The 24,684-nt window shown below is 35.3% G+C and overlaps 2 protein-coding genes across 3 annotated transcripts in view; both read right to left on the minus strand.

Annotated features, from left to right (window-relative positions):
* The window catches only part of LOC111704936 (uncharacterized), a 47,196-nt gene extending 36,509 nt beyond the window's left edge, over nucleotides 1–10,687 (minus strand). For both annotated transcript variants that reach the window (XM_023477334.1, XM_023477333.1), the window contains exons 1-15: nucleotides 10,585–10,687; nucleotides 10,133–10,255; nucleotides 9,351–9,431; nucleotides 8,574–8,634; nucleotides 7,795–7,927; nucleotides 6,467–6,644; nucleotides 5,438–6,004; nucleotides 4,556–4,681; nucleotides 3,892–4,022; nucleotides 3,218–3,274; nucleotides 3,028–3,086; nucleotides 2,724–2,785; nucleotides 2,334–2,452; nucleotides 1,382–1,457; nucleotides 1,101–1,180 (exon numbers count right to left, since the gene is read on the minus strand). In XM_023477334.1, the coding sequence (XP_023333102.1) occupies nucleotides 1,101–1,180; nucleotides 1,382–1,457; nucleotides 2,334–2,452; nucleotides 2,724–2,785; nucleotides 3,028–3,086; nucleotides 3,218–3,274; nucleotides 3,892–4,022; nucleotides 4,556–4,681; nucleotides 5,438–6,004; nucleotides 6,467–6,644; nucleotides 7,795–7,927; nucleotides 8,574–8,634; nucleotides 9,351–9,431; nucleotides 10,133–10,174 (1,772 nt within the window). In that variant the 5' untranslated portion in view covers nucleotides 10,175–10,255; nucleotides 10,585–10,687. The remainder of the gene's footprint in view (nucleotides 1–1,100; nucleotides 1,181–1,381; nucleotides 1,458–2,333; nucleotides 2,453–2,723; nucleotides 2,786–3,027; nucleotides 3,087–3,217; nucleotides 3,275–3,891; nucleotides 4,023–4,555; nucleotides 4,682–5,437; nucleotides 6,005–6,466; nucleotides 6,645–7,794; nucleotides 7,928–8,573; nucleotides 8,635–9,350; nucleotides 9,432–10,132; nucleotides 10,256–10,584) is intronic.
* An 8,990-nt stretch (nucleotides 10,688–19,677) lies between these two features.
* On the minus strand, nucleotides 19,678–24,675 carry LOC111704945 (uncharacterized). The gene is made up of 6 exons (XM_023477346.1): nucleotides 24,592–24,675; nucleotides 23,826–23,912; nucleotides 22,257–22,367; nucleotides 21,055–21,176; nucleotides 20,327–20,397; nucleotides 19,678–19,913 (listed from the first exon to the last, which is right to left on the minus strand). Exons 1-6 carry the CDS (start codon nucleotides 24,622–24,624, stop codon nucleotides 19,693–19,695), a joined length of 645 nt encoding a protein of 214 aa, XP_023333114.1. The 5' UTR covers nucleotides 24,625–24,675; the 3' UTR covers nucleotides 19,678–19,692.
* Nucleotides 24,676–24,684: the final 9 nt, after the last annotated feature.

The raw sequence follows: 24,684 nt of genomic DNA on the forward strand, positions 1-24,684 counted from the left end.
CATCGTGAGGGGTGAGAAGGCAATATATACAATGTGAGGGAAGGAAGGCAATATATACAATGAGAGGGAGGGAAGGCACTATATAAAATGTGACGGAGGGAAAGCAATACAATTACATATCGTGAGGGGGGGAAGGCAATATATACAATGTGAGGGAGGGAAGACAATTTATACAATGTGAGGGAGGGAAGGCAATATATAAAATGTGAGGGAGGAAAGGCAATATATACATCTTAAGGGGGGAAGGCAATATATACAATGTGAGGGAAGGAAGACAATATATACAATGTGAGGGAAGGAAGGCAATATATACAATGTGAGGGAGGAAAGGCAATATATACATCATAAAGGGGGAAGGCAATATATACAATGTGAGGGAGGGAAGGCAATATATAAAATGTGAGCGAGGAAAGGCAATATATACATCATAAGGGGGGAAGGCAATATATACAATGTGAGGGAGAGAAGGTAATATATACAATGTGAGGGAGGGAAGGTAATATATACAATGTGAGGGAGGAAAGGCAATATATACATCATAAGGGGGGAAGGCAATATATACAATGTGAGGGAGGGAAGGCAATACATAAAATGTGAGGGAGGAAAGGCAATATATACATCATAAGGGGGGAAGGCAATATATACAATGCGAGGGAGGGAAGACAATATATACAATGTGAGGGAGGGAAGGCAATATATAAAATGTGAGGGAGGAAAGGCAATATATACATCATAAGGGGGGAAGGCAATATATACAATGTGAGGGAAGGAAGGCAATATATACAATGTGAGGGAAGGAAGGCAATATATACAATGTGAGGGAGGAAAGTCCATATATAAAATGATTCACACCGTATACCCTTTTCGATTTTTCTCTAAACATCAGTGAGGAAGTAAGTATTGTTTCCCTCTCTGGAAAAGTATAAAATTCTGAAAACTTTTTCTTTGCCTCTGCTGCATGCATCCAGAAATGTTACAGAGAAACCACAATAGAATATACACAACTTTTAGGTGGAAAAAAAAGATATAAACTTTGCTCAGAAAATGTTTCAAGGGTCACGTTGTAAAATATTATTTATTAAATAATCAAAATAAAAAACCTGTTAAAGAATAGATCCGCAATTCTGATTAAGTCCAGGAGTTTAAATCCTTTCCACGCAGGAGGGGCCTCGCTAATAGTCTAAATATAAATATTAAAGAGAAAAAAATAATACATTAGGGGAAGAAGATCTAAAAATGCCATAAGAATGCCAGGACTTTAGAAACTTAATTTTATTTTTGAATTTTTCAAATATAAATCAAGTTTATGGTAGGAAGATATAGACCAAATAATAATACTAATAATAATGATGTAAAAATACATGTTTGTAAAATGATCCACCTCCTTGAGAAGATTCTTTTTCAACTCGTTCTCACGTTGCTCTGGGTTCAGAGAAGAACAGAAGCTAGATTTGATTCTAAACAATAAATACAAATTATTGAATCAAGCTTTTTTCTATTTAGATATATTTTTGTCTGCCTGTGATTTTTGCGATTTTTCTTCGACTGTTAGGTTGCTGTCTATGTCTGTTGGACTTTGTGTTTTGTGGCCAGTGTACAATGTTGAATGTACAATGTACAATTGGACGTTGGTGTTTTGTGAGCAAGTGTACAATGTACAACGTACAACGTGCAACGTACAACATACGACGTACGACGTGCAACGTACAGCGTACAACGCACAACGTACAACGTACAACGTACAACGTACAGTGTACAGTGTACAATGTACAATGTATAATGTACAATGTACAATGTACAATGTATAATGTTTAGTGTATAATGAATAATGTATAATGTATAATGTATAATGAATAATGAATAATAAATAATGAATAATAGATACTGTACAATGTACACTACTAACAACAATAAAAAGACATTCAACAACAATGAGCCACATCAAATCTGGCTAAATTAATATCTGCCACAAAGTTCAGTCTTACACCGCCACAAAAACCCTAGAGAACCCCTGGGTTAGAATAAACCATAAAAAAGTATTAATGCTAAAAAAAGCACAATGAATAATTTCGGGAGGAACTGTGTCGTATTTTTATTCAGTGTCTTCTGTTTGTTTCCTTTTCCCCTATCTGTGTATTTAAATGTTTCTATCCAATCCATCCATACTCTACCAAAGATTTGAATACTGCTGACAGCATGGAGCACTTTGAGTTAGTGATATTAATCAGAGTTGGTCTAAACTTTGTTTGTTCTTTTCTGTCTGTGTCTGTTTCTTTTTTCGCTGTCTGTGTGTTTAATGAGTCTATAACTTGGAAGTTTGTGTCTGTCCATACCCTGCATAAGTTTTAAATACTGCTAGCAGTACGGAGCACATTGAGTTAGTGATGTTCATCAGAGTAAGCCTAGAGTAACTGTGCGGATTCTGCTGATTCAAACTTTTCACAAGGAAATCCTAGAAATTTAGAAAAATTATTGAACAGAAAGTGAAACTTGTATCCAAAAAATAACCCAGTCTGATTAATTTAACAATAAAAAAAAACGAAACCCTGATCAGCGCCATTCAGGTGGACTATTTTTTCAAGTGAGGTTTCAAATTTTTTTTCCCGGTAAAAGTCAAATTCGTCTTACTAAAAATGATGTTTTTGCTCCTTACTAATCCGGCTGGAGCAATTGAGATTTCAAAATTCTTAAAAAATTTACCTGCCTTAAGATCAACTAAATACCTGAAGAATCTGCAGTTCTGGGTCCTTTATCGGCGTGGCACTCAAATCATCAGGCACAGAGCCTAGATTATTTTTGGACGTTTATTATGGTACCCCTGGACCGATTCGCCTCTAATTTTGATTGGGGAACTCGGGAAAACTATTATTAACTAAAATCGCAGTTTACGACCAAGCTCGGGTAAATGGCGGGAATAACTATGAGTACCCTCTGCAACTCATAGTTCTCAAATTATAACAAATGGGTTCCCTATTTTATTTGGTGGCATATTTTTTTATTTTATTGATTGATCAATTGATTTCTTACCTTCGCTGTCATAGCTTTCTCCTGACTTAAACCTGCTCCTCTGCCCGTCTAAAGGCGTCCTAAAATTATACTTTTATCTTTTACAAATATCAAGAGAAAAAGTGTCCAAAATATTTAGAAATCTTAACTTAAAATTCTTTTTGTTTTTGATTTCATGATTATTATTGTTAAAATGAATTTCAATGCTTACCGTTGTTGCAATGATGAAATAAACCCAACAACAGCTTTCAGCGCAATATCAAAAATCCTAGCAATTAAACCAAAATCAACAAAGCATAGGAGTTAAACTGGGCCTCAAAATTACACATCTAATATGTGACTCCTCGCTAATAGAATGAAATTTAAAGGCAAAATGGCTATTTTTATCATAAATCTAATACTGATAGGGAAAAAGGGAAAAATTAAGGGCAAACTTGCTATCCTTATCATAATGCTTCCTTTTCATAATTCTAATAATTATAATAGGGGATTCTTCATGACAAAATCAATATTCTCGTTAAAATTCTATAATGATAGGGAGCGAAGGCAAAAAAGCTTCCTTATCATAATGCTTACAACAAAAGGGATATTAAGACATAACTTCATGACAAAATCGATATTCTCATTATAATGATATAAATGGCAAATAGTATGGCAAAATCGCTACTATTATGATAGTGATATTATCGCAATTTGGTTTGATGTGGTTTCCTTGTATAAGTATTGTAAGGGGAATATGACGTACCTTCATTACAAAATTGATTTTCTAATCATAACTTTATAATGAAAAGGCATAAGCATGTAGTGTAATGACAATATCAAATAATTCCTACATAACTTATGAAAAGTACAGTAAAATACTATTATTTGTTTTGATTTGGTTTCCTTGTATCTCTTCCGTCTATATCAGGTATTGTTGTGTTTAGAGTGGAGTTAAGACGAGCAAGCACTAGTTTTGGATCATCCCGCGATAGGTTGGTTAATTGCCGCATAGAAATACCGTTGAACAGAAGCACCTGAACAAAGTCATTTTAACAAATTGTTAAAACATAATGGGGGGGGGGGTGAGGTAAGAAGATAAACTTTCCAATTAAAGGCTAAAACTGTATTTTTGTCTCCTTGGAAGCTCTGAAATATTGGTACCAAAACGTAAACTAAAAATTGTTGCTAAAATGTATACTGAAAATTGGTACTGATCGTTGCACATGCACAATGCCCATTGGTACTGAAAATTGTTACTGATCGTTGCTTATTGGCAAAGAACATTGGTACTAAGCATATAGAAAGAATTATACACAGTGGTGATTCTTGATGCTCTTAACAAAAAATCAAAAAATTGTTCATGAAAAGACAATTTTTTATACCTCTTAGATACTGTTTACCCAAATCTTCATTTACTTCCCTTAAATAATTTGGTTTTTTTCCATTTCAGCAAATAAACTCATAACAAAACTGTTGCCGCTCCACTCCGCGCCGACATAACTAATTTCCGGAGAACAAATCTTTAAAAAAGGGGGTGGGGGAAGGTGTAGAAAATCTGATACCACACCTGAATGAGAACACACGCCACTTCTTCCTCTGGTCTACAGAGAGAACGACTCCGGGGGAATGGGTCAACTAACCGGCTCAGCTGGACTTGACCTTTCAGAGCTTGATAAATAGCATCAGTAACACCCTAAATAAATAAAAAATAAATAAAAGATAAACTCTAAATATATAAATACATTACAGAAAACTTGAAAGGTGTTAAAAAATATACAAAGTTTATTGCTATTGTCGATTTAAGACAGGCGTCGGTAAATTATATTATTTAAAAAAAAACCTGATCTTTGAACAATCAACATCACAACATAAGTGATCGTTAATGATTGCTCATTGTTAATGCTCGTTACCAATTAACTCTTTAACGACTAAAACAATCACAAATGATAAAAAGCTTAGGCAATTGTTAATAAAAAATGCAAAACTGAAGGTTTAAAAAAAAATTAGCACATATCTAGTCATTAACATGTGTCTAGGTGTTTTAAATCACTACCTACTCAAACATCAAATGGATTGGAACTTAAAATTTCTAAAAGATTCAGAAAGAAAGCGAAAAATAACTTTGTACAAAATTTCTCATGTCGCGCATATAATTTGACAGTTTACATTAGCGATATTAACTTTTTAAGTTTAAAAGAACCTGCTATGAATGAAAGAATGAATGAATGAAAGAATGAATGAAAGGATGAATTACTGAATCAATGAATCAATGAATTAATAAATGAGTGAAAGGATGAATAAATAAAAGGAAGGATGAATGAATGAAAGGATGAATGAATGAAAGGATGAAAGGATGAATAAATGGATGAATGACAGGATGAATGAATGAATGAATGGTCAGTTAAAATAAGGAAAACAATCTCTTGAATGTAATCTATTAAATTGTTACCTCCATTTCTTTAAGATCTTCTGTAAAATCCTTGAATATCTTCATCAGCTGGCTACTGATAGCGCCAACATTCCTCCTGACCTCGCTGTCCAGCTGAGAGGCCATGCTGTACAGGTTGGAGGCCATATCGTCACAGTACGTGGTCGGACTAAACCCAAATATCTGAAGCGCAAGTGAATTGCTCACCCGGACGATAGGTCCGTCTTGGGTCAAACAGACAGTTCGTATAATCGGTTCGAGGATGCAGTATCCCTTAAAGATCTTCATAAACTCAGTCACCATCTCCTCTCCGAGATTCACTATGAACTTGATCAATCCGATCAGCTTCTCCATCTGGAGAACAGTTATGATCAATCCGTCCTTGTCATTCCTACCCAGGATGTTCTTGAGATCCCAGAGGAAGGAACTGGCCATATGCTTCTGGGTCAGTATCCTGATCTTCTTGTTCCCCTTGGAGAAGTACTCCGACGTATAACCATGCTTCCGCATCCAGTTGTCTCCGATCTCGTTGTTCTCAGGGTAGGAAGCGTACATCATTTTGGAACCATCAGGTAGACACACCCCCAACTAGTCAAAACAAGCTTAAACATCTATATATATAATTTAGTGGTATGTCTGTCTGTTTGTTTGTGTCCAATAAACGACTTAACCGATCGGGTCCACATTATTTATAGTAACTCAAAAGGGAAGCCGGAAGGTTTATGAATGCTCAGAACAACAAAAATTTGCCCCCAAAAAATTGTTATTTTCCTAAACTTTTGGGAATCCACGAATATTTTTTTTTAATCCACTAATTTTTTTATTATTGTTTTTGTACGAGATATAGACACAATTGAAAATTTTAATAGAAGATGGACGCGAACCGCCTGAAACCCTAGGTATTTTTAAAAAACTGAATTTAATGAAAAAAGCATTCGACATTCTCATTATAGATTAGGACGCAAGGATTAAGCAGGTATGGACATCAATGACGCACACAAAGAACGCACTTTAAGGCACACAATAGGAAAACACTATTCAGGTTTTTACCTGAATGATTAGATTCGAGGACAGTCCATCTCCGACCTCTAGAAGGTCGAGGCCGATCAGAAGGTAGGCGTCAAAATCTCCGAGTAACCGCTGTCGGTCACGCAGCACGTGATACTTGGATCTATCCAGGTGGTTGCAGAAGGACATGAATTTGAACCGGCTACAATGAATTGGGAATCTGAAATAGGAATTGGTAAAATCAACAATAGGTCGAATGCCGAACTGGACCCCGCTCAATTAAAACAAAAATTCCAAACCTCTATAATAATCAAACTAGTAGTGTGTGTACTGTGACTGTCAACACATGGGAGTGGGGGAACATTATGAAAAACTGATAATAACGACTCAAAATATATAAAAAAGAATTTCATCTTTTTTAGTTTTACAGTTTATAAAAAAAGATGTCATGGGGGGAGGGTAATCCTCAATAAAGTGACCCATCAAGTATTGAGGGGAATGTCCAATTTTCAACGGTACCCCTTGATTATCGAAATTCGAAGGCATAAAATCCCGAATACTTTACGTCCATCGCGGTATTTAAAAGTTCAAATGATAGAGATATATTTATATTTTTAGGAATCTTCTTGCAAACAAAATGCTCAACAATTACATAAATTGCATACGTTTATGTGGAGACAAAAGAATAAGTCCACCATCCTTTAACAGACTAAAGAAGGGTGCCATTGCGAATCTAACCTGCCACTCGCTGTAAACTGAAATCAAATCCGAGTTTAACTAAATTTATATACCATACCACGTACAAGTCATGAAGTAACTTAAACGAGTTAATGAAGCAACGTCGTAAAAATAATATTAAAAACTTAATGAATAAATTTTTGTCATGTGCATTGCGCATGCAAGATAGATTCTACAGAAAACTGTTACTCACCTCCTTTAAAAAAATTGAAGTGTACATCGGATTGCAAATATATTCTACAGTATTGGTGTATCATAAGAGAGTTTCAGGGGAGTAATAAGTTCCTTAAATGGACTGTAAGCGTAATTTTGATTGAACCCCGGGTCTCAATTTACAGAATGCCATGTCTGATTCACAACGATACCATTAAAGGCATTGTCTGATCAAGAAATGACTAAGCTATCCATGATTCTATTTTTAAAAACTGATAACTTTCGATTTGGGGTTCTCTGTAAAAGTGACTTGCGCATTTCTGCTTACAGAACAATGAGGATAAATAATTACAATTTAACACTTGTCAAGCTAGAAAAATCTTTCATATTTAAGATCATATTAGGGTTTCAATTCCCCTCTTAGCATAGAGGATCATTTGAAAGTACACGTACAATCCCTTCAATTGTAAAATATTTACCTTGGTCTCGAGTTCTTCTCTGGTTCTCCTATACCCTGAGAAGGTGGACATTGAATGGGAGGACTGAAGGGAACTGGAGGGGTGTGAGGTCCCCTAGATGGAGAAGGAAGAGGAGGAGCACCAACTGCATATCCTTGGTTAGTTCATCCATCAAAAATAAGGTTCGAAAGAAGTAAAACTCCAACTAATTCTTAAACCTCTTTTGTTGAAGATTTAAAGTAATAAGTGTTAGTATCTGCGACTTCATATAAAAAGCTCGGTCAATAGTTGGTAAAAACAAACTAAAAACTCGAAAACAATCTTAACCCCCCATTTTTGAAGATTTTAAGGTAAAAAGTTAAGAACACATTATTTTCAGTGACCCTCCATTACAATAAAAGATTCATAACAATATCATTAAATTATCCCCCCCCTTAATTATAACAAATCTGTGTCATTTTCTTTCTAGTTCCTGCTAATAAATAGAAAAGTTGGAGTCAATATTTGGTAAAATCAAATAAAATCTTAAGGCGTAGGGATTGCTTGAAACTCCCTCAAGCAAGACCCGGTTTCAATTCGCCCTACATTCAGGTTTTCAGCCATGATCTAGAAAATAGGTTTTTTCCCTTAAACTGAACCAGATGTAAGATGAAAGGAAGTGTTTTTGCTAATTATTAATTCCTCGGAAGAATTCCAGAAGTGCACCCAAATTTGAGCCATGCCACTATTTTGTGGGACCTACCAATAAATCAATCATTCAATCAATCAATTAATCAATATTTGCTAGATGAATGGGTTGCCTGTATTGGGAACTCTGGACAGTGCTAGATCCTCCCTAAACCGTCTCTGTGCATCCTTATCCTAGGTTCAACACTTATACAGGGGGTGTACATTTTTCAGGATATTAGGGAAAAAATTGAAATATTAACATCAAAGTTTTTTTTTACTTTTTACTCAAAAAATTTATTTATTCCCCCTAAAGTCTTTTCTGTTCCCCAATTCAGCAAGCAAATCTAAAATTTTTAACTAGGTGGAGAAATAAAACTTTTTAAAAGGGGGGGTGGAATGTTGCTCGAGAAAATATACACCCCTGAAGTTATACTGCCAATCTTTTAGAGAGAACACAAATTCTATTACCCGAACAATTGAGTTAAAAAACTTCATTTGATTTTATATTTATGAGAGGGGGGGGGGAGGCAGGGAAGGCGTATAAAAGTGGATCTAGGGGAATTTGGTTATGTGGTTTACTTATTATTATTATTAGATTATAGATATATATTCATATTGTTAAAAGCCGATGTCTAGATGTTACTTTGCTTGTCTGTCTGTTTGGGTGTTTTTTTATTGCTTTTTGTTTGTTGGTTTGCTTTCAATAAACGTCAAAACGGCTGAACCGATCGGGCCCAAAATTTTTGAGGCAACTTAAATGATGCCAGGTAAGGTTTATGTATGCTCAGAATTACAAAAATTAAGTTATATGGTTCAAAGATAACATGTTCATAGATGTTTGATCTATGGTTGTAAAATTCCATAGGCAACGCCGTGCACTTCAGCTAGCATATCTCTATATAGATCACCTGTTGGACCTCTATCTCGATGCTGGGGGACTGGATGAGGATCAACTGGGAAAACTGGGTCAACAAATCCATCAACAACTCCTAAAATACAAACGAAAAAATTCATTCGGAAAAAAACTGAAATTGAAATTTTTTGAAAGATTGCTTTTCAATACTTGTGTACGACGCACTTATGGACAAACTTGTACGGACGCGCTTATACAGACGCACTTATATAGACGCACATGTACGAACAAACTTATACGGACGCACTTATACGGTACGTACGCACTTAACCGGATTCAATTATACGGACGCACTTAAACGGGCGCAATTAAACGAATGCACATAAACAGACGCAAATAAACAAATGCACTTAAACGGATGCAATTAAAAGAATTCACTTAAACGGACGCAATTAAACGAATGCACGTAACCCTGTTTCCCTGTATTTATTGCTACATTATTCAATAATTACAGTGATAACCGAAACTCTGAAATAGGAAGACGACTTTTAGACTCAAGTTATGTCTTGAAATATAGTCTAATGAGCATGAAACAAAGAAATTGTGCAGAGTAAACAGACCCCGTTCACTTTAGGACATAATAATTATTTAATAAGTGTCTAGTAAGGCTATTTACATTGAAACAACATCAACTACACTTAAGTATTGCTGTTATGTCGTCTTCCTATTCCAGAGTTTTCTGGTTATCACAGTATATGGGATAATTCTAATTGTATTAGGTTTCCATGATATCCATAATATATTTGATAATACTTGTATAGTTTACTTAATATCTACCTGAGATAATCCTAACTGTATTAGGTTTGATATATCTCCCATGATATATCTGACAATACTGATGAAGTTTCCTTTAGCCTCTGCATGATAAATCTTGTTTAAGGAATAGCATTGAACAATGTACTGAAAAAAAAAACATAGATATATATTTTCAAATTCCTTCAAAACCAAAAAATGCATGTAATATACATAATTCTGAGTTTGCATGCAAAAAATCAGCCTCCTACGACAATTCTAAGTTATGTTTAAACATTGTTTAAATTTTCCGGAGAGTAATACTTTTTGTGGCCCCCCCCTTTAAAAAAAAAGTTTAAGAAATTTTTCTTTATAGGACAAAAATTGGCAAGCTTTTATAGTCTTATTTCGCTTAATTTGAACAAACACCTATCTGTTCAAAAATATGGAATTTAAATTAAAAATTAATTCTTAACAATATTTTTTTGATAGCCTACCTTGACACTGGCCGACGCTCTGGTTAGATTGTGAATAATGGTCGATACAAGATTGTTTCCTTCACGTATATTCCTGTAAATATATTAGATTGTGAATAATAGTTGATACAAGATTGTTTCCTTCACGTATATTCCTGAAAACATATTATTAGATTGTAAATAATGGTCGATACAAGATTGTGTCCTTCGCATATATTCCTGAAAACATATTAGATTGTGAATAATGGTTAACACAAGATTGTTTCCTTCACGTATATTCCTGAAAACATATTATTAGATTGTAAATAATGGTCGATACAAGAATATGTCCTTTGCTTATATTCCTGAAATAATATTATATTGTGAATAATGGTTGATACAAGATTGTTTCCTTCACGTATATTCCTGAAAAACATATCATTAGATTGTGAAAAATAGTTGATACAAGATTGTTTCCTTCAAGTATATTCCTGAAAAACATAGTATTAGATTGTGATTATTATTATTATTATTAACATTCAACCTATAGTCAAAGAATCATGATCCCCAAGGACAATGATTCTCCAAGCTCTAGGGTCGAGCTCCAGCCACCTTCCTGTGTCTGCCTGGGTTCTAATGGATCACATCAGGTTTGAATACCTTAGGATCCAGTGTGTATGACCGATATGTAAGGAGGCCTAAAAATGCTTTAAATAGCATTCTTAAACAGTACACACGTCTGTTTAAAATTTTTCAAAATGGGTTCAACAAATCTGAATCTAACTAAGGGGCATTTTTAATGGAATGTCATTAATAAAACTTTTTTAGGCATCCTCTTTAAATTTATAATCCAATTATTTGTTTTACCTTCGGGTCTGCAATCTTACTAGGAGAACATTAAGTGTAGATGCACCACTGTTCCTGATTTATTCTCGTGTCCATTTTATATCAGTAAACGCATCATTATGTAAATGAGTAAATCAGGTTTAGCTGGATAATATACTATGGGTCAGTTGCACATTATCATTTATTTTAATAAAGATTAAATGATTAATTCTGCATTTACACCAATGGTTCGTGAGTTTCTGTTAGCCATTTTTCTATTATTTTACCCAGCTTTTTACCTCTTTCTATTAGGGATTTCTCCTTTGAACCATCTTGGCCAAGGTAATTCCGTAAAATTCTTGCATTTGCTATTGTGCCTTTGGCCTTTTGTGAAGCCAAAAAGTTAGATATTTTAAGCTCCCGTCTGACTGTGGCTACAGCAGGACATTCAAATATTACATGTGATTCTGTTAGTTTCATATGAAATCCAAAAATTACGCACTGTGGGCAAAACTCGTATTTAAATCCATATCGGTTTTTGTAACGGTTGCCTAATTGTGAATTACCTCCCCTGGCATAAAATCTTACTTGCGACTGCTTTATTTGTTAAAGCAGCTTGCAGGGATCTACCGGCTATTTTAAATACAGGGAAAATGACCTTGATTGACAAAAAAGAGCTGTCTTTAGAGGTTTACAAAAAACGACCCTTAACAGTTGCAAGTGTAGTATGGGTTTCGTGGGTTCCGCTAACAAAGGTCTACAACAGATTGTGTGTTTATCATAATTAATGCTATAAAGGAAGCAAGATGTAAACACAAAACGGTTTGAATTGCTTTTTGTGATATAGCTAAAGCATATGATTCTGTGTGCAGGGAACTTTTATACACTAAATTGAGATTTATAGGATTTTGCGGAAGGGTAGTCTCACTAATAAGAAGTATGTACTATAATGATTCAATTAGAGTGAGTTTAATCCACGGTCTTTCAGCTCCAGTATATTTCACACAAGGGTAAAACAAGGGTGCTCATTATCCCCCCCCTATTATTTCCCCTGTGTATTTCATCTCTGGGAACAGCGCTGCATAATACTAAGTTAGGGGAGAAAATAGGAGACAAAATGGTTACGGCATTGTTTTTTGCGGACGACCTTGTACTGATTTCAGGGATGCCAAAAATTGGAATGAACAAACTGTTAAGGGTAGTGTGTATGTTTTGCAGGGATATGAAAATGACTTTAGCAACCAGTAAAACATATATTATCTCAAATGCTACGTATGATGTTAATTGGTCAGTTAATTCCAAAACCATTGAAGAAATATTAGTCGCAAAATATTTAGGGGTTAAAATACAGCTAAGAGGAAGGAATATAATTAGCCAATATGAAGAGATAATGATTAAAAGAGCTATGAACTATGCATACACATGAGTCTAACTAGGGGGGATTTAGATAAGGTGTTAATAGCTAAAAGAGTATGGGAGACATGCGCAATACCATCAATATTGTACTGTGTGGAAGCGTTAACTATAAAAAGAGTACAGTAATGGAGCTGGACTGTATCCAAAATATGATTGGTAGGTTTATACTACAGGTTCCAGCTTCAACATCAAGAGCACTGGCTTGGATAGATGCTGGATTAATGCCAATTGAATATAGGATCCTTAACAAACAAGCTCTGTTTATTTATAATATTTTAAAAACAAAACGGAATCCGATCCTTTTAATAATTTGAAGACAGTCATTGGAACACCCTGAGAATCCTAACACTATATCATGGATGAAAATCCAATCCCAAATAGGGTTAATTGTAAAGGGGATGGTGGAGTTGGCACATTTGATGTGGGGGGGGGGGCCCTGCCTTCATTTTTGGTTCAAATCTTCCAATTTTTTGGGTGCACGCCTAATTAGGGTTCGAAATTCCTAAAATAAAATCAAATTGAATTTTAATGTTAGGTCATTAGAGGTCATTAGAGGTCATTAGAGGTCATTAGAGGTCATAAGAGATCATTAGAAGGTCAAACACTGGATTTGTTGCTACTACTGTATTCCCTGGATTCCTAGCTTTCGTTTGATATGCATAAAGCCATAGTTAAAACATTTTCATTTTTGGAGGTCATTTAGGTCATTAGAGGTTGTTAGAGGTCATTAGAAGGTCAAACACTGGATTTGTTGCTACTACTGTATTCCCTGGGTTCCTAGCTTTCGTTTGATATGCATAAAAGCCATGGTTGAAATATATTCTATTTGTGGAGGTCATTAGAGGTCATTAGAGGTCATTAGAGGTCATTAGAGGTCATAAGAGATCATTAGAATATCAAACACTGGATTTTTTGCTACTACTGTATTCCCTGGATTCCTAGCTTTAGTTTGATATGCATTAAGCCATAGTTAAAACATTTTCATTTTTGGAGGTCATTTAGGTCATTAGAGGTTGTTAGAGGTCATTAGAAGGTCAAACACTGGATTTGTTGCTACTACTGTATTCCCTGGGTTCCTAGCTTTCGTTTGATATGCATAAAAGCCATGGTTGAAATATATTCTATTTGTGGAGGTCATTAGAGGTCATTAGAGGTCATTAGAGGTCATTAGAGGTCATAAGAGATCATTAGAAGGTCAAACACTGGATTTGTTGCTACTACTGTATTCCCTGGATTCCTAGCTTTCGTTTGATATGCATAAAGCCATAATTAAAACATTTTCATTTTTGGAGGTTATTTGCATAAGCCATAGTTGAAATATTTTCTATTTGTGGAGGTCATTAGAGGTCATTAGAGGTTATTAAAGTTCAATTTGATTTTATTATAGGAATTTCGAACCCTAATTAGGCGTGCAGCCAACAAATTGGAAGATTTGAACCAAAAATGAAGGCAGGCCCCCCCCCCTACATCAAATGTGCTAACTCCACCATCCCCTTTTAAAAAGAAATCACACCTGCAAGCTGCTTTAATAAATAAAGCAGTGGCACTTGTATTGAGTGTTAAAAGGCAACCATCTACTTTAAATACAGCCCCTCAACCTTGGAACTGGTTTAAAATGCAAGACCACATTAATGATTCAAAAGCAAGTAAGATTTTATGCCAAGTCAGGGGAGGTAATGCACAATTAGGCAACCGGTACAAAAACCGATATGGATTTAAATGTGAGTTTTGCCCACACTGCGAAATTTTTGGGCTTCATATTAAACTAACAAAATCCCACGTAATATTTGAATGTCCTGCTGTAGCCACAGTCTGACGGGAGCTTAAAATATCTAACTATTTGGCTACACAAAAGGCCAAAGGCACAATAGCAAATGCAAGAATTTTACGGAATTACCTTGGCCAAGATGGTTCAAAGGAGAAATCCCTAATAGAAAGAGGTAAAAAGCTGGGTAAAATAATAGAAAAATGGCTAACAGCAACTAACAAACCATTGTGATAAATGCAGCATCCAAAATGGGCAGAATTAATCATTTAATCTTTATTAAAATAAATGATAATGTGCAACTGACCCATAGTATATTATCCAGCAAAACCTGATTTATTCATTTACATAATGATGCGTTTACTGATATAAAATGGACACGAGAATAAATCAGGAACAGTGGTGCATCTACACGTAGTGTTCTCCTAGTAAGATTGCAGACCCCAAAGGTAAAACAAATAAGGATTATAAATTTAAAGAGGATGCCTAAAAAAGTTTTATTATCATATCATATCATAGCATACAGCTAGTGTCCAACAGCTCCTTGACCTACAAGGGGTATGCCATCACAATCCCTTATAGGTGAAGGCTTTTCAGTCTGACATAGTTTAAACCTATCGTCGGACACACGACCAAATTTGAGCCATGTCACCGGTCCGATTCCTTTTGTCAGCTAGTTGCCAAACAGTTGTATTAAATGCATATTTAAATGCTGACAAGAGAGAGTCTCCCTCCCGATTAACTGAGTGTTTAAAAAGGGTTTTCATGAGTTGAAACTATAAAACTACTATAAATTGTTTTTAAGATGAAATTATAAAATGAATTCAAGTGAATATTTTATGAAATATTATGAAATGTAATAAATAAGTAAATATTACATGAAATAATATGAATTGTAATAAATAAGTAAGTATTATATGAAATATGAAATGTCTTAAATAAAGGGGAATTGTTAAGTGATTCGACATATATACTACCTGAAGTTAAACGAAAGAAGGTGTATTTATTAAATGTTTCTGTGTATAATATAGTAAATGTTAGGTTATATGATTTATAAGATTTATTAAAGAATCATGTTGTATTGAAATTTAAAGCCATTTGTTGATTCTGTCATTAAAATGTTGCTTTTATTTTTATAGGCTTCCAATTGCGTGGTGTATCGTGTTTGTACTTTCATCTTTTATTTCAGTTAACTTTAAGTATTATTACATAGTATATATCATAAGACTATCTTTACATGTTATAAGAATATAATATCCAAGTGATATATACCAAAATCCATTTCAAATCATCCATTAATACTTGGCTTAATTATACTACTGATTATAAGGAATAACCTACTTGTTTTATAAGTGATTAAGATGGTCTCCAGCTGTTAGGTTGGTGTATGATCCTGCCACGTAGTTCTGACCAATTCTTGTAAAACCCAGATACAAGCAGATCCAGTGATAAACCTCTATCCACCATTGTTGATCTATTTAGATTTTGTTCTTGTCCTAGGAAAAATCTCGCTACCTCCTGGTCTGAATTGCATGAATATCTGGTACGTATTTCTGATAGGGTATATTCCAGTGTTTTACCCGTGCTCATTTGAATTGTTCTTCTCATTCTCTCCATGGAAGAACAGCTCAGTAGAAGATGTATTTCATCGTTCCGGCCATTTAGACAAAGAGGGCAAGTGGTGATTCTTCTGTCATCTTGTGATGTAGCATCCACAGATCTAAATCCATCCCTGTTCCCTAATCCAGAATTCATAGATCTGAACTTTACCAACATTCTCGACCGTTGGAATTCTTCTACAAATGGTGAAGGTTTCCACCACCTACGCGGTATGGGCATGATTCTTAGGCTGTCCAGCTCTTGAACTCGTCACAAAATTTGAAGCTTGTGATATTCAAGGAGCTGTTTGTGCTCTATCTCCTGTAGAGGTAGGGATTCAGGATTGATTTGGGTCATCATGGACGTTAAATATTTCATATATTTCGTGTTGTTGTTAGCAATGTTCCACTCCATACATGATTTTACGAGTTGACTACCCTTAAATGTTGCACTATTTACTCTCTTGTAGAATCTCAAAAGCGATTCCTCTAGGTGCAGTCTGATGGGTTTCCATCCCAATTCCAGGTAAACAGCTGGGTTAGCTGTTGATTGTGGTAAACCTAGAGTGGACTTCCCTACTCTCAGCTGAATGGATTCCAGCTCCTGTATAACCTTCTCAGATATTGGAATTGCGTAGAGTATACGAGGTAATGCTACTGAATTCCAGATTGTTGATAATGATCGTACTTTATCGGGGAGAAACTTTCTGCTGGATAATATGACATTCTTGTATATATTTGCTCGTTTGAGCATGTCCTCACCTTTGTGACGGGATGTCCTGTGAGTTTCTAGATATTGTTGTACTCCCAGGTACTTGTAGGATTCTACCTGTGCAATAGCATCTGCTTCGCAATCACCTGTGCTAGATACTGAACATGTGTACTCTTCATCGGGTGAAATTACATTGGTTTTTGATACTGATACCACCATTTTATAGTCAGAGCACCAGGTTTCCAGTACACCTTTGAGTCTTTCTAGAGATTCTGGTGTGTTTGCAATTAAGATTATATCATCTGCAAATAGAAGTATCCCAACAACCTCTCCAGATTCTAGTTTCACACCATGGCCGCTTGTTTTCACTCTCCTGGCTAGTTCTGCTACATATATGATGAACAGGACGCTGCTTAAGTTGCAACCTTGGCGGAGCCCTCTCTGCTGGTATTGCTTCCTTGATCTTTCACCGGTTGATGATGTCGAGATGTTATCTTGGAAGTAGTAGTTTCTTAGGAATGCTATAAGTTTATCTGGGAATTTGAGTTGTTGTAATCTAGCAAAGAGGATGTTACGGTCTACTCTATCATATGCCTCCTTGAGGTCCACAAATATAAGGTAGGACAATTTCTTCTTGCTTTTATTCATCTCCAGGATTGAATTAAGTATGAAAATGTTGTCACTGCATGATCTGCTGGCTCTGAACCCATTTTGCTCTGGACCAATAAGATCATCCTTCTCTACTGCTAAGCTTATCCGTTGTGCTAATATCTTGGTTATTAGTTTTGAGATGCAACTAATTAGAGTGATGGGACAGTAATTACTAATGTCCGTTTGTGGCGGTTTCTTAAGGATCAAAGCTACATCGCCTTCCTTCCAACTGTCCAGTATTCTTCCTGATATCAAGGTGTTGTTTAACATCTCCAGCAGCTTTTGGGGTGCTACATGTCCAGTGTTCCGAAGCATCTCGTTTGTAATTCCGTCCATGCCTTCTGCTTTTGAAGTATCTAATTTATCAAGTGTAACTGAGAGTTCGGTTAGGGTTATTGGTTCCATCAATGCTTCAGCTGTAGTCTCATCCATTCTTTTTTCGGGCTCCCCTAGCTTTGACATATCGGGTAGAGACCTCTCTATCTCTTCTTTGTTGAGTACTGTTTTGAATTTAGTTTCAAAGAAGATTTCCACTAATTCATTCATCTCCGCTGGGTTTGTTGTTAAGATACTGTTTGCTTCTAGAGCTTCAATTCCAGATGATTTCCTTGGTTTTGGATTAGTTAATTCCCAGAATAATTTTTGAGCCTTAGGACCTTTCTTGTTTAATAAGATTTTTACCTTCCGTTTTGTATTGAATGACTCTTTGTAATACTGGATTTTTGCTTTTACTGAAGCTGACTTTGCTCTTAATTTCAGTTCTGTGAATTCTTGATCAGTTTTATCTGGATATATTTTGAGAGATCTGCGGGCTGATTTGCTTTCTGCTAGAAGTTTTAACAACTTTGTCGATTGTCTTGATTTCGTTGTTTGGTTTGAAGTAGTTGCTGGTATGACTGAGGTTCCAGCCTTGCAGAACTCTGTTGTTAAGTAGTTGGCTTTCTCTACTGAGGTCATTCCATCAAAGTCTACTCTCCCTGTTGAAAGTCATGATTCTAGAATTTTGGTGTAAGATTGCCATTTCCTGATCTTTCTTAGAGGGTTCCTTACTAGTTCGACTTTGATTTTTTGGTTTAAAAGTTTGACATCAAACTCCCAGAGCAGTGAGCTGTGGTCTGATTCGACGCTAAAGTCAGATGAATCCTGTATCGTAAAGCTTGTTGTTAGTGAGATTGCTTCCATTGTGCCGAGCCCGTAATCTATTATAGAGCAGTCGTATCTGATTCCTAGGTCTCTCTGGTAAGTATAGGACGCTTCTGCTCTATTTTTCCACTTCATTGGGTTCATGCAGTAGAGCCTGTTGGATTGTGCAAAGTTATTTAGTAACCCTCCGTTGTTGTTAGCCTTGTGCGGATACTTGGTGAAGGTGAAGTGATTATCTGGTGTTATTCTTGCGTTAAAATCCCCTAATAGGCTCACTATATATCCCTGTTCTTCTACTTCCTGCTTTTCTTTACTTAGTTGCTGTAGAATCTGTTCGTTTCGTTTGTAGTTTTCTGAATTCTGTGGTGACTCCGTTCGAGGTATAACCCACAACAAGCCATCTTGTGTGTTCCAAATTGTAAAACAATCCAGGATCTTTCGCTGTTCATCCATTCTGGTGCATCTTGTTTGGGGGACCATGGTCGAACTGCAGCTCCTGTCTGTTTTTTGGTCCATAGGATTATTCCTCCTCCATGGTTCTCATCTCTTAAGTACTTATGAGTGGCATAGTTATGTATCGCTATATCAAGATTGAGTGTTCCTCTTTGATGTTTGATCTCAGCAGCATACAGGAATAAGATGTTCTCATTTCTATGAATGGATGAATAACGCACTGCAAACTTATAGTCAAGTGTCAGGTCAAGTTTAAAGTTTAGTGTCACGGCAAGTGTCTAGTGTTTAGTGTCGAGTGCCAAGTGTTAAGTGTCAAGTGTCAGGTCAAGTTTAAAGTTTAGTGTCACGCCAAATGTCAAGTGTCTAAGTTAAGACGTTGAAGTGTTAGGACATTGTAACGACAAGACTATACTACATCAAATCGTTAAGTCGTCATAACAATAACAAAAATAGTCAAGATAATAAAATTTTTAGTCGACAAGAATATAAGACGCTAAGTCGTCAAGATGATAAAAAGATGAGACAATGACACTGTTAGATGATGAGACAATAAGACAATGAGAAAATAAGACAAAGAAACGAAAAGACTAATAGAATGCCAATAATGAGACTGATATTTCTAAAATAAAGATACTTAAACCTGTCAACAGAGGAGTGGGTCTAGAAGGACCCGGAAGGGGCTCCTGAACTTGGCCATGTACACCACCAGGTCCATAAACCCCCCCGGGTACAGCTCCACTGTACTGCCAGCTACTGTCAGGTGGTACATAATTAGGTACGGGTGGCTTAGCTTCAACACTGTCAACAACTGAAACAAGAATAGAATTGAACCAACTTCGATTGATCTAAACCATGCATTGTAGATTTTACTGTGGTCCCCTGAGATGGGAATGTATGTATATCAGTAGATGTATCTTGTGAACTCTCTGAACTGGGAATGTATGTATATCAGTAGATATATCTTGTGTACTCTCTGAACTGGGAATGTATGTATATCAGTAGATGTATCTTGTGTACTCTCTGAACTGGGAATGTATGTATATCAGTAGATGTATCTTGTGTACTCTCTGAACTGGGAATGTATGTATATCAGTAGATCTATCTTGTGTACTCTCTGAACTGGGAATGTATGTATATCAGTAGATCTATCTTGTGTACTCTCTGAACTGGGAATGTATGTATATATAGTAGATATATATTATGTACTCTCTGAACTCTAACCTGGAGTGTACTCCGTGGATCCATCTGACATCCCTTCTTGATCCAAAATTCTTTTATAATGCTCAAAACTCCTGATAACAAATAAAATATTAGACCTACAGGGTGGCCCACATCATCGTGCACAGGTCTGAATTTGGAATTTTTAGTACAACAGAGTCCAAATTTAATGAATTTGAGCCGCGTCTTAAGTCCGCCAGAAACTGGTCCTTTTTGTTGAAAAATATATTTTTGGCTAAAGCTTGGAGATATGATATGGGACGCTTTGTAGGTTGGCTTAGCTATTTATTGAGATGGAAAAATGATAATTATACTAAAGCTTTTATAATGTGTCCTATCCGCAACGCTCAGTCTCCGGGGGCGTGTATTAATCGATCAGTCATACTTTATACAGCAGAGACATGGCATGAATTCAACAGAATTTATCTTCTGTAAGATAGAAAAATGACGATATCTTCATCATGGTTTCTCGGATAAGGAAACTGTGATTCGGGAATGTAACTTTCTATGACATTCATTTCTTTGGTAAAAATACGCATTTTAAATCCGTAAAAGTACGTTTTTAACTCCGTAAAAGTACCTTTTTAAATCCGTAAAAGTACGTTTTTAAATCCGTAAAAGTACGTTTTTAAATCCGTAAAAGTACGTTTTTAAATCTGTAAAAATACATATTTCAACTCCGTAAAAATGCGTATCTCATATTCGTAAAAATCGTATTTTCCTTTACGTACCTATCGATCAGATGGCTCGATGAGATGGTTAACGGAACTTTCTTCTGTTGTTTAAGTTTTTCAATCCTTTTCCACAAAACCTTCTGCAGAGCGTCATTGGCAGAAGTTCGCTGTTCAACTTGCTGGTAAATATGTTCAGTAAGTTATAGTATATTTTATGGGGGGGGGGGGGTTAAAAATTAAGAAATTTTCGTTTACAAATTCATTTAACTCTAGCATACTAGGAATGAAAAACAGAAGTAAAGTTTTTTCCCGCAAGATTAAGGAAAATAAATGAATTTTTTGAGGCCATGCTAGTTCAATTCCAATTTTTCATTTTCTTGTCAAAATCTTCTGAAGGCTCCAAATATATTCTTTAATACAGAGTAAGTGTGTTGAGAATTCTTAAAGAGGGGGGGGGGGGGGTTAATAAAGGTTTTTGATTGGCGAAATCACATTATCGTGATAAATGATTTTGATAATATGTATACTCATCTCAGAACTCTTGTATTGTGGATATCGATATCAATGCTTTTTTAATCTGCAGATTAATTTTATCTTTTTTCAATATTCCGCCAACCAGTCTCAAGTCGAAGCCTGAACTTTGATCAGGGGAGGAATAACTAATAATAAGATGCTGATTATTCAAATCCTACAATTGAAAGCGCCCAAAGTGGATATCAAGATCAAGCGACCGGGATCATTAGTATCCAACACTAAAGTTCGCAGCTCTGTTTCATTCATTTCCATCATTTTGTGGATATCTTTGACGGGAGCTCAGGTTTGAATTGAAGATGGATGGTTGACTTCCCATGATTTTCAAATCAAATCATATTAGCAGGGATGGCTTGAGTTGAGTAGGTTTGAGTTTCAAGTCTTGCCCACATCCGGGTTGTTCAGCCCGGTCTCTACCAATGTTATTGTATATAAATAGTAGCTTGGGAACTCTGCAGCGTTGCCAGGTTAATCAAAGTTAATCCTGCCGTCGTTGGTCGCAATTGGTCGTAAATTACTAATTAAGCTATTTTTCCCGATAGAAGTCGACCCACTCAAACCAAGATAAGAATATTCATGAATTTCCTAATCTAAATTTGAGGCAAATCGGTCAATTAAGGTTCATAATTTATGATCGGACATACAAAGAAACCAACGTAGATAACACCTTTATATCTATATAATTTAGTTAGTATTTTTGTTTGAAACTAAACTCTGAACACACATTCCTTGAAGTGTTCTTTAATCTCTCTCTTGAGAGAAGTATACGTGTAGTTGAGAGCAATCCAACCGTCCACATATCTATTTATAAGATTTTTCCTCTGCTCTCGGCTCTTCTCCTAGCGTGGCCAAACCGGTTCAAGATAAAGGCGAGGGCGCCATTTTTAAATTTAAATATTTCACATTATTCATTAAACTTTTAATTAAGACCAAATTAAATTTGAAAGTATAATTTTTCGGAAAATATAAACTTCGAGGGAATCATTTGTTTAAATTTTAAAAACATGCTAAAAAATATTTTATTTAAATAAAAAAACATAAAAAGTCTGAACATGGAAAACACTGAGCCGTACTTATAAGACTTCCCAATGTTATTTACGAAAATAGTTGAGAGGCCGGGTATTCAGTTATAATTTGATTATAATTTCTACAAGTTGCCCAACCACTGTAAGTTTTTAAAGTTATTTTTCTTGTATTTTATTCTTTTAAAATATTTAGTTAGCAACAAAAATTTACCTTACATTTACATAGTTTTGGGTCGTCATTAAATTAGCATCCGTTAAAGGACGGGTAACCCTGTACTAAAAATACTTCTATTGTGTCTTTAAAGAAGATATTAGTGCTTTGAGCATATTTTCATAATAAAATGTCCCACTAAACCAAATGTTAAAGGGAGTATCTACGTAATTTACATAATAAAATGTCCTCTAAAACCAAACGTTAAACCTATTTCAAAGGAACTGTCTATCTAATTTTCATAAAAAAAATGTCCTCTAAAACCAAATGTTAAACCTATGTTAAAGGGAGTATCTACGTAATTTTCATAATAAAATGTCCTCTAAAACCAAATGTTAAACCTATTTCAAAGGAACTGTCTATCTAATTTTCATAAAAAAAATGTCCTCTAAAACCAAATGTTAAACCTATTTCAAAGGGAGTATCTATATAATTTTCATATTAAAATGTCCTCTAAACCAAGTGATCTACTCTAAAGGGAGTATCTACATAATTTTAATAATAAAATGTTCTCTAAACCAAATGATAAACCTATTTCAAAGGAACTGTCTATCTAATTTTCATAATGAAATGTCCTCTAAAACCAAATGTTAAACCTATTTTAAAGGGAGTGTCTACGCAATTTTCATAATAAAATGTTCTCTAAAACTAAATGTTAAACCTATGTTAAGGGAGTTTCTACGCAATTTTCATAATGAAATGTCCTAGAAAACCAAATCTTAAACCTATTTTAACGGGACTGTCTTTTTAATTTTATTAACAAAATGAACCATAGAAGAAATTCCCTTAATTTACTCGGATTCATAAATCCGCTCATCATTTTTAATAAAAACGGCTTTAATCGAAAACAATCAACTTTCATGAGAAAAAATACAGGACAAATTCCGCAAGGTTTGCAAGAACAAGAATTGATTGGGTACAACTGAAAATCGGCCAATTGGCCAGTCTTTAAATGGAATAAATGCAGGGTCTCGTCAAATTGAGTGTACTGTACACTGTACAGTTCTTATAAGCAATTTTCATGGATTTTTGTTACGATTTTTTTTCTGTGGTTCAGCTGCCTGCGGATGTTTCTTGAGTAAACTCTGGTTCGTTATCAACGCTTGATGTAAAGGTCGCCATTCTAGATACTTCTCATCCGGCAGAAACTAGAACAAAATATTTATGGGAGCCTAGCTTTGCCGGGAGCTTTACCCCCCCCCCCTAGTCTGTCCTAGCCGGAGCGCTCAGCCCAGAAAGTGTCTTAACCTAACCCTAAATATATACAAGTTTTGTTGAAAATTGTTGAAATTTAAAAAATGTCATGGCCGCAGCGCTTTGCTCCCTAGCCTATCCTAGCCACAGCGCCTAACCTAACCCTAAAATAATTTTTTTTAAAAATATTTTTTGTTTAAGATAGTTGAATTCTAAGTTATGTAAAAAAATTGATATGAGGAGGGGAGGGGCCCGGGGGGTCCAAAAATCGTTTTCTTTTCTAGAACAGACCCTTAAAACCAATCAACTGAACTGTTTTTAATCCAAGCTAAGAACATTACTGTGGTTTCGATAAAATTTTGAGGGAAATCGGTTAAGGGTTTCATGAGATATGATCGCGGACATTCAAATTGAGATTACTACTTTCTTAAACAAAAAAGGTTTTCTAACAATTAAAAAGACATTTTGGACTTCTTTTGCAGATAAAAATTGCAATACTATATTCATAAACCATAGATCCGCATCAAACAGAATATTGGAATCGTACGCACTGTATTAACACCCCTTTCTTTCATGTTTACCAATACATCGTTAAAGTTGAAATGTTGCAGGTTTAAAAGCAATCGCTACTACCTCGTCTACTATTTCAATGTCCGAATCGCTCATATTGAATACCAATTTATGCAATTCCGATTTTCGATTTCTCCGGTCACATTTTTGTCATTG

The sequence above is a fragment of the Eurytemora carolleeae genome, unplaced genomic scaffold (genome assembly GCF_000591075.1).
Source record: "Eurytemora carolleeae unplaced genomic scaffold, Eaff_2.0 scaffold338, whole genome shotgun sequence".
NCBI lineage: Eukaryota > Metazoa > Arthropoda > Copepoda > Calanoida > Temoridae > Eurytemora > Eurytemora carolleeae.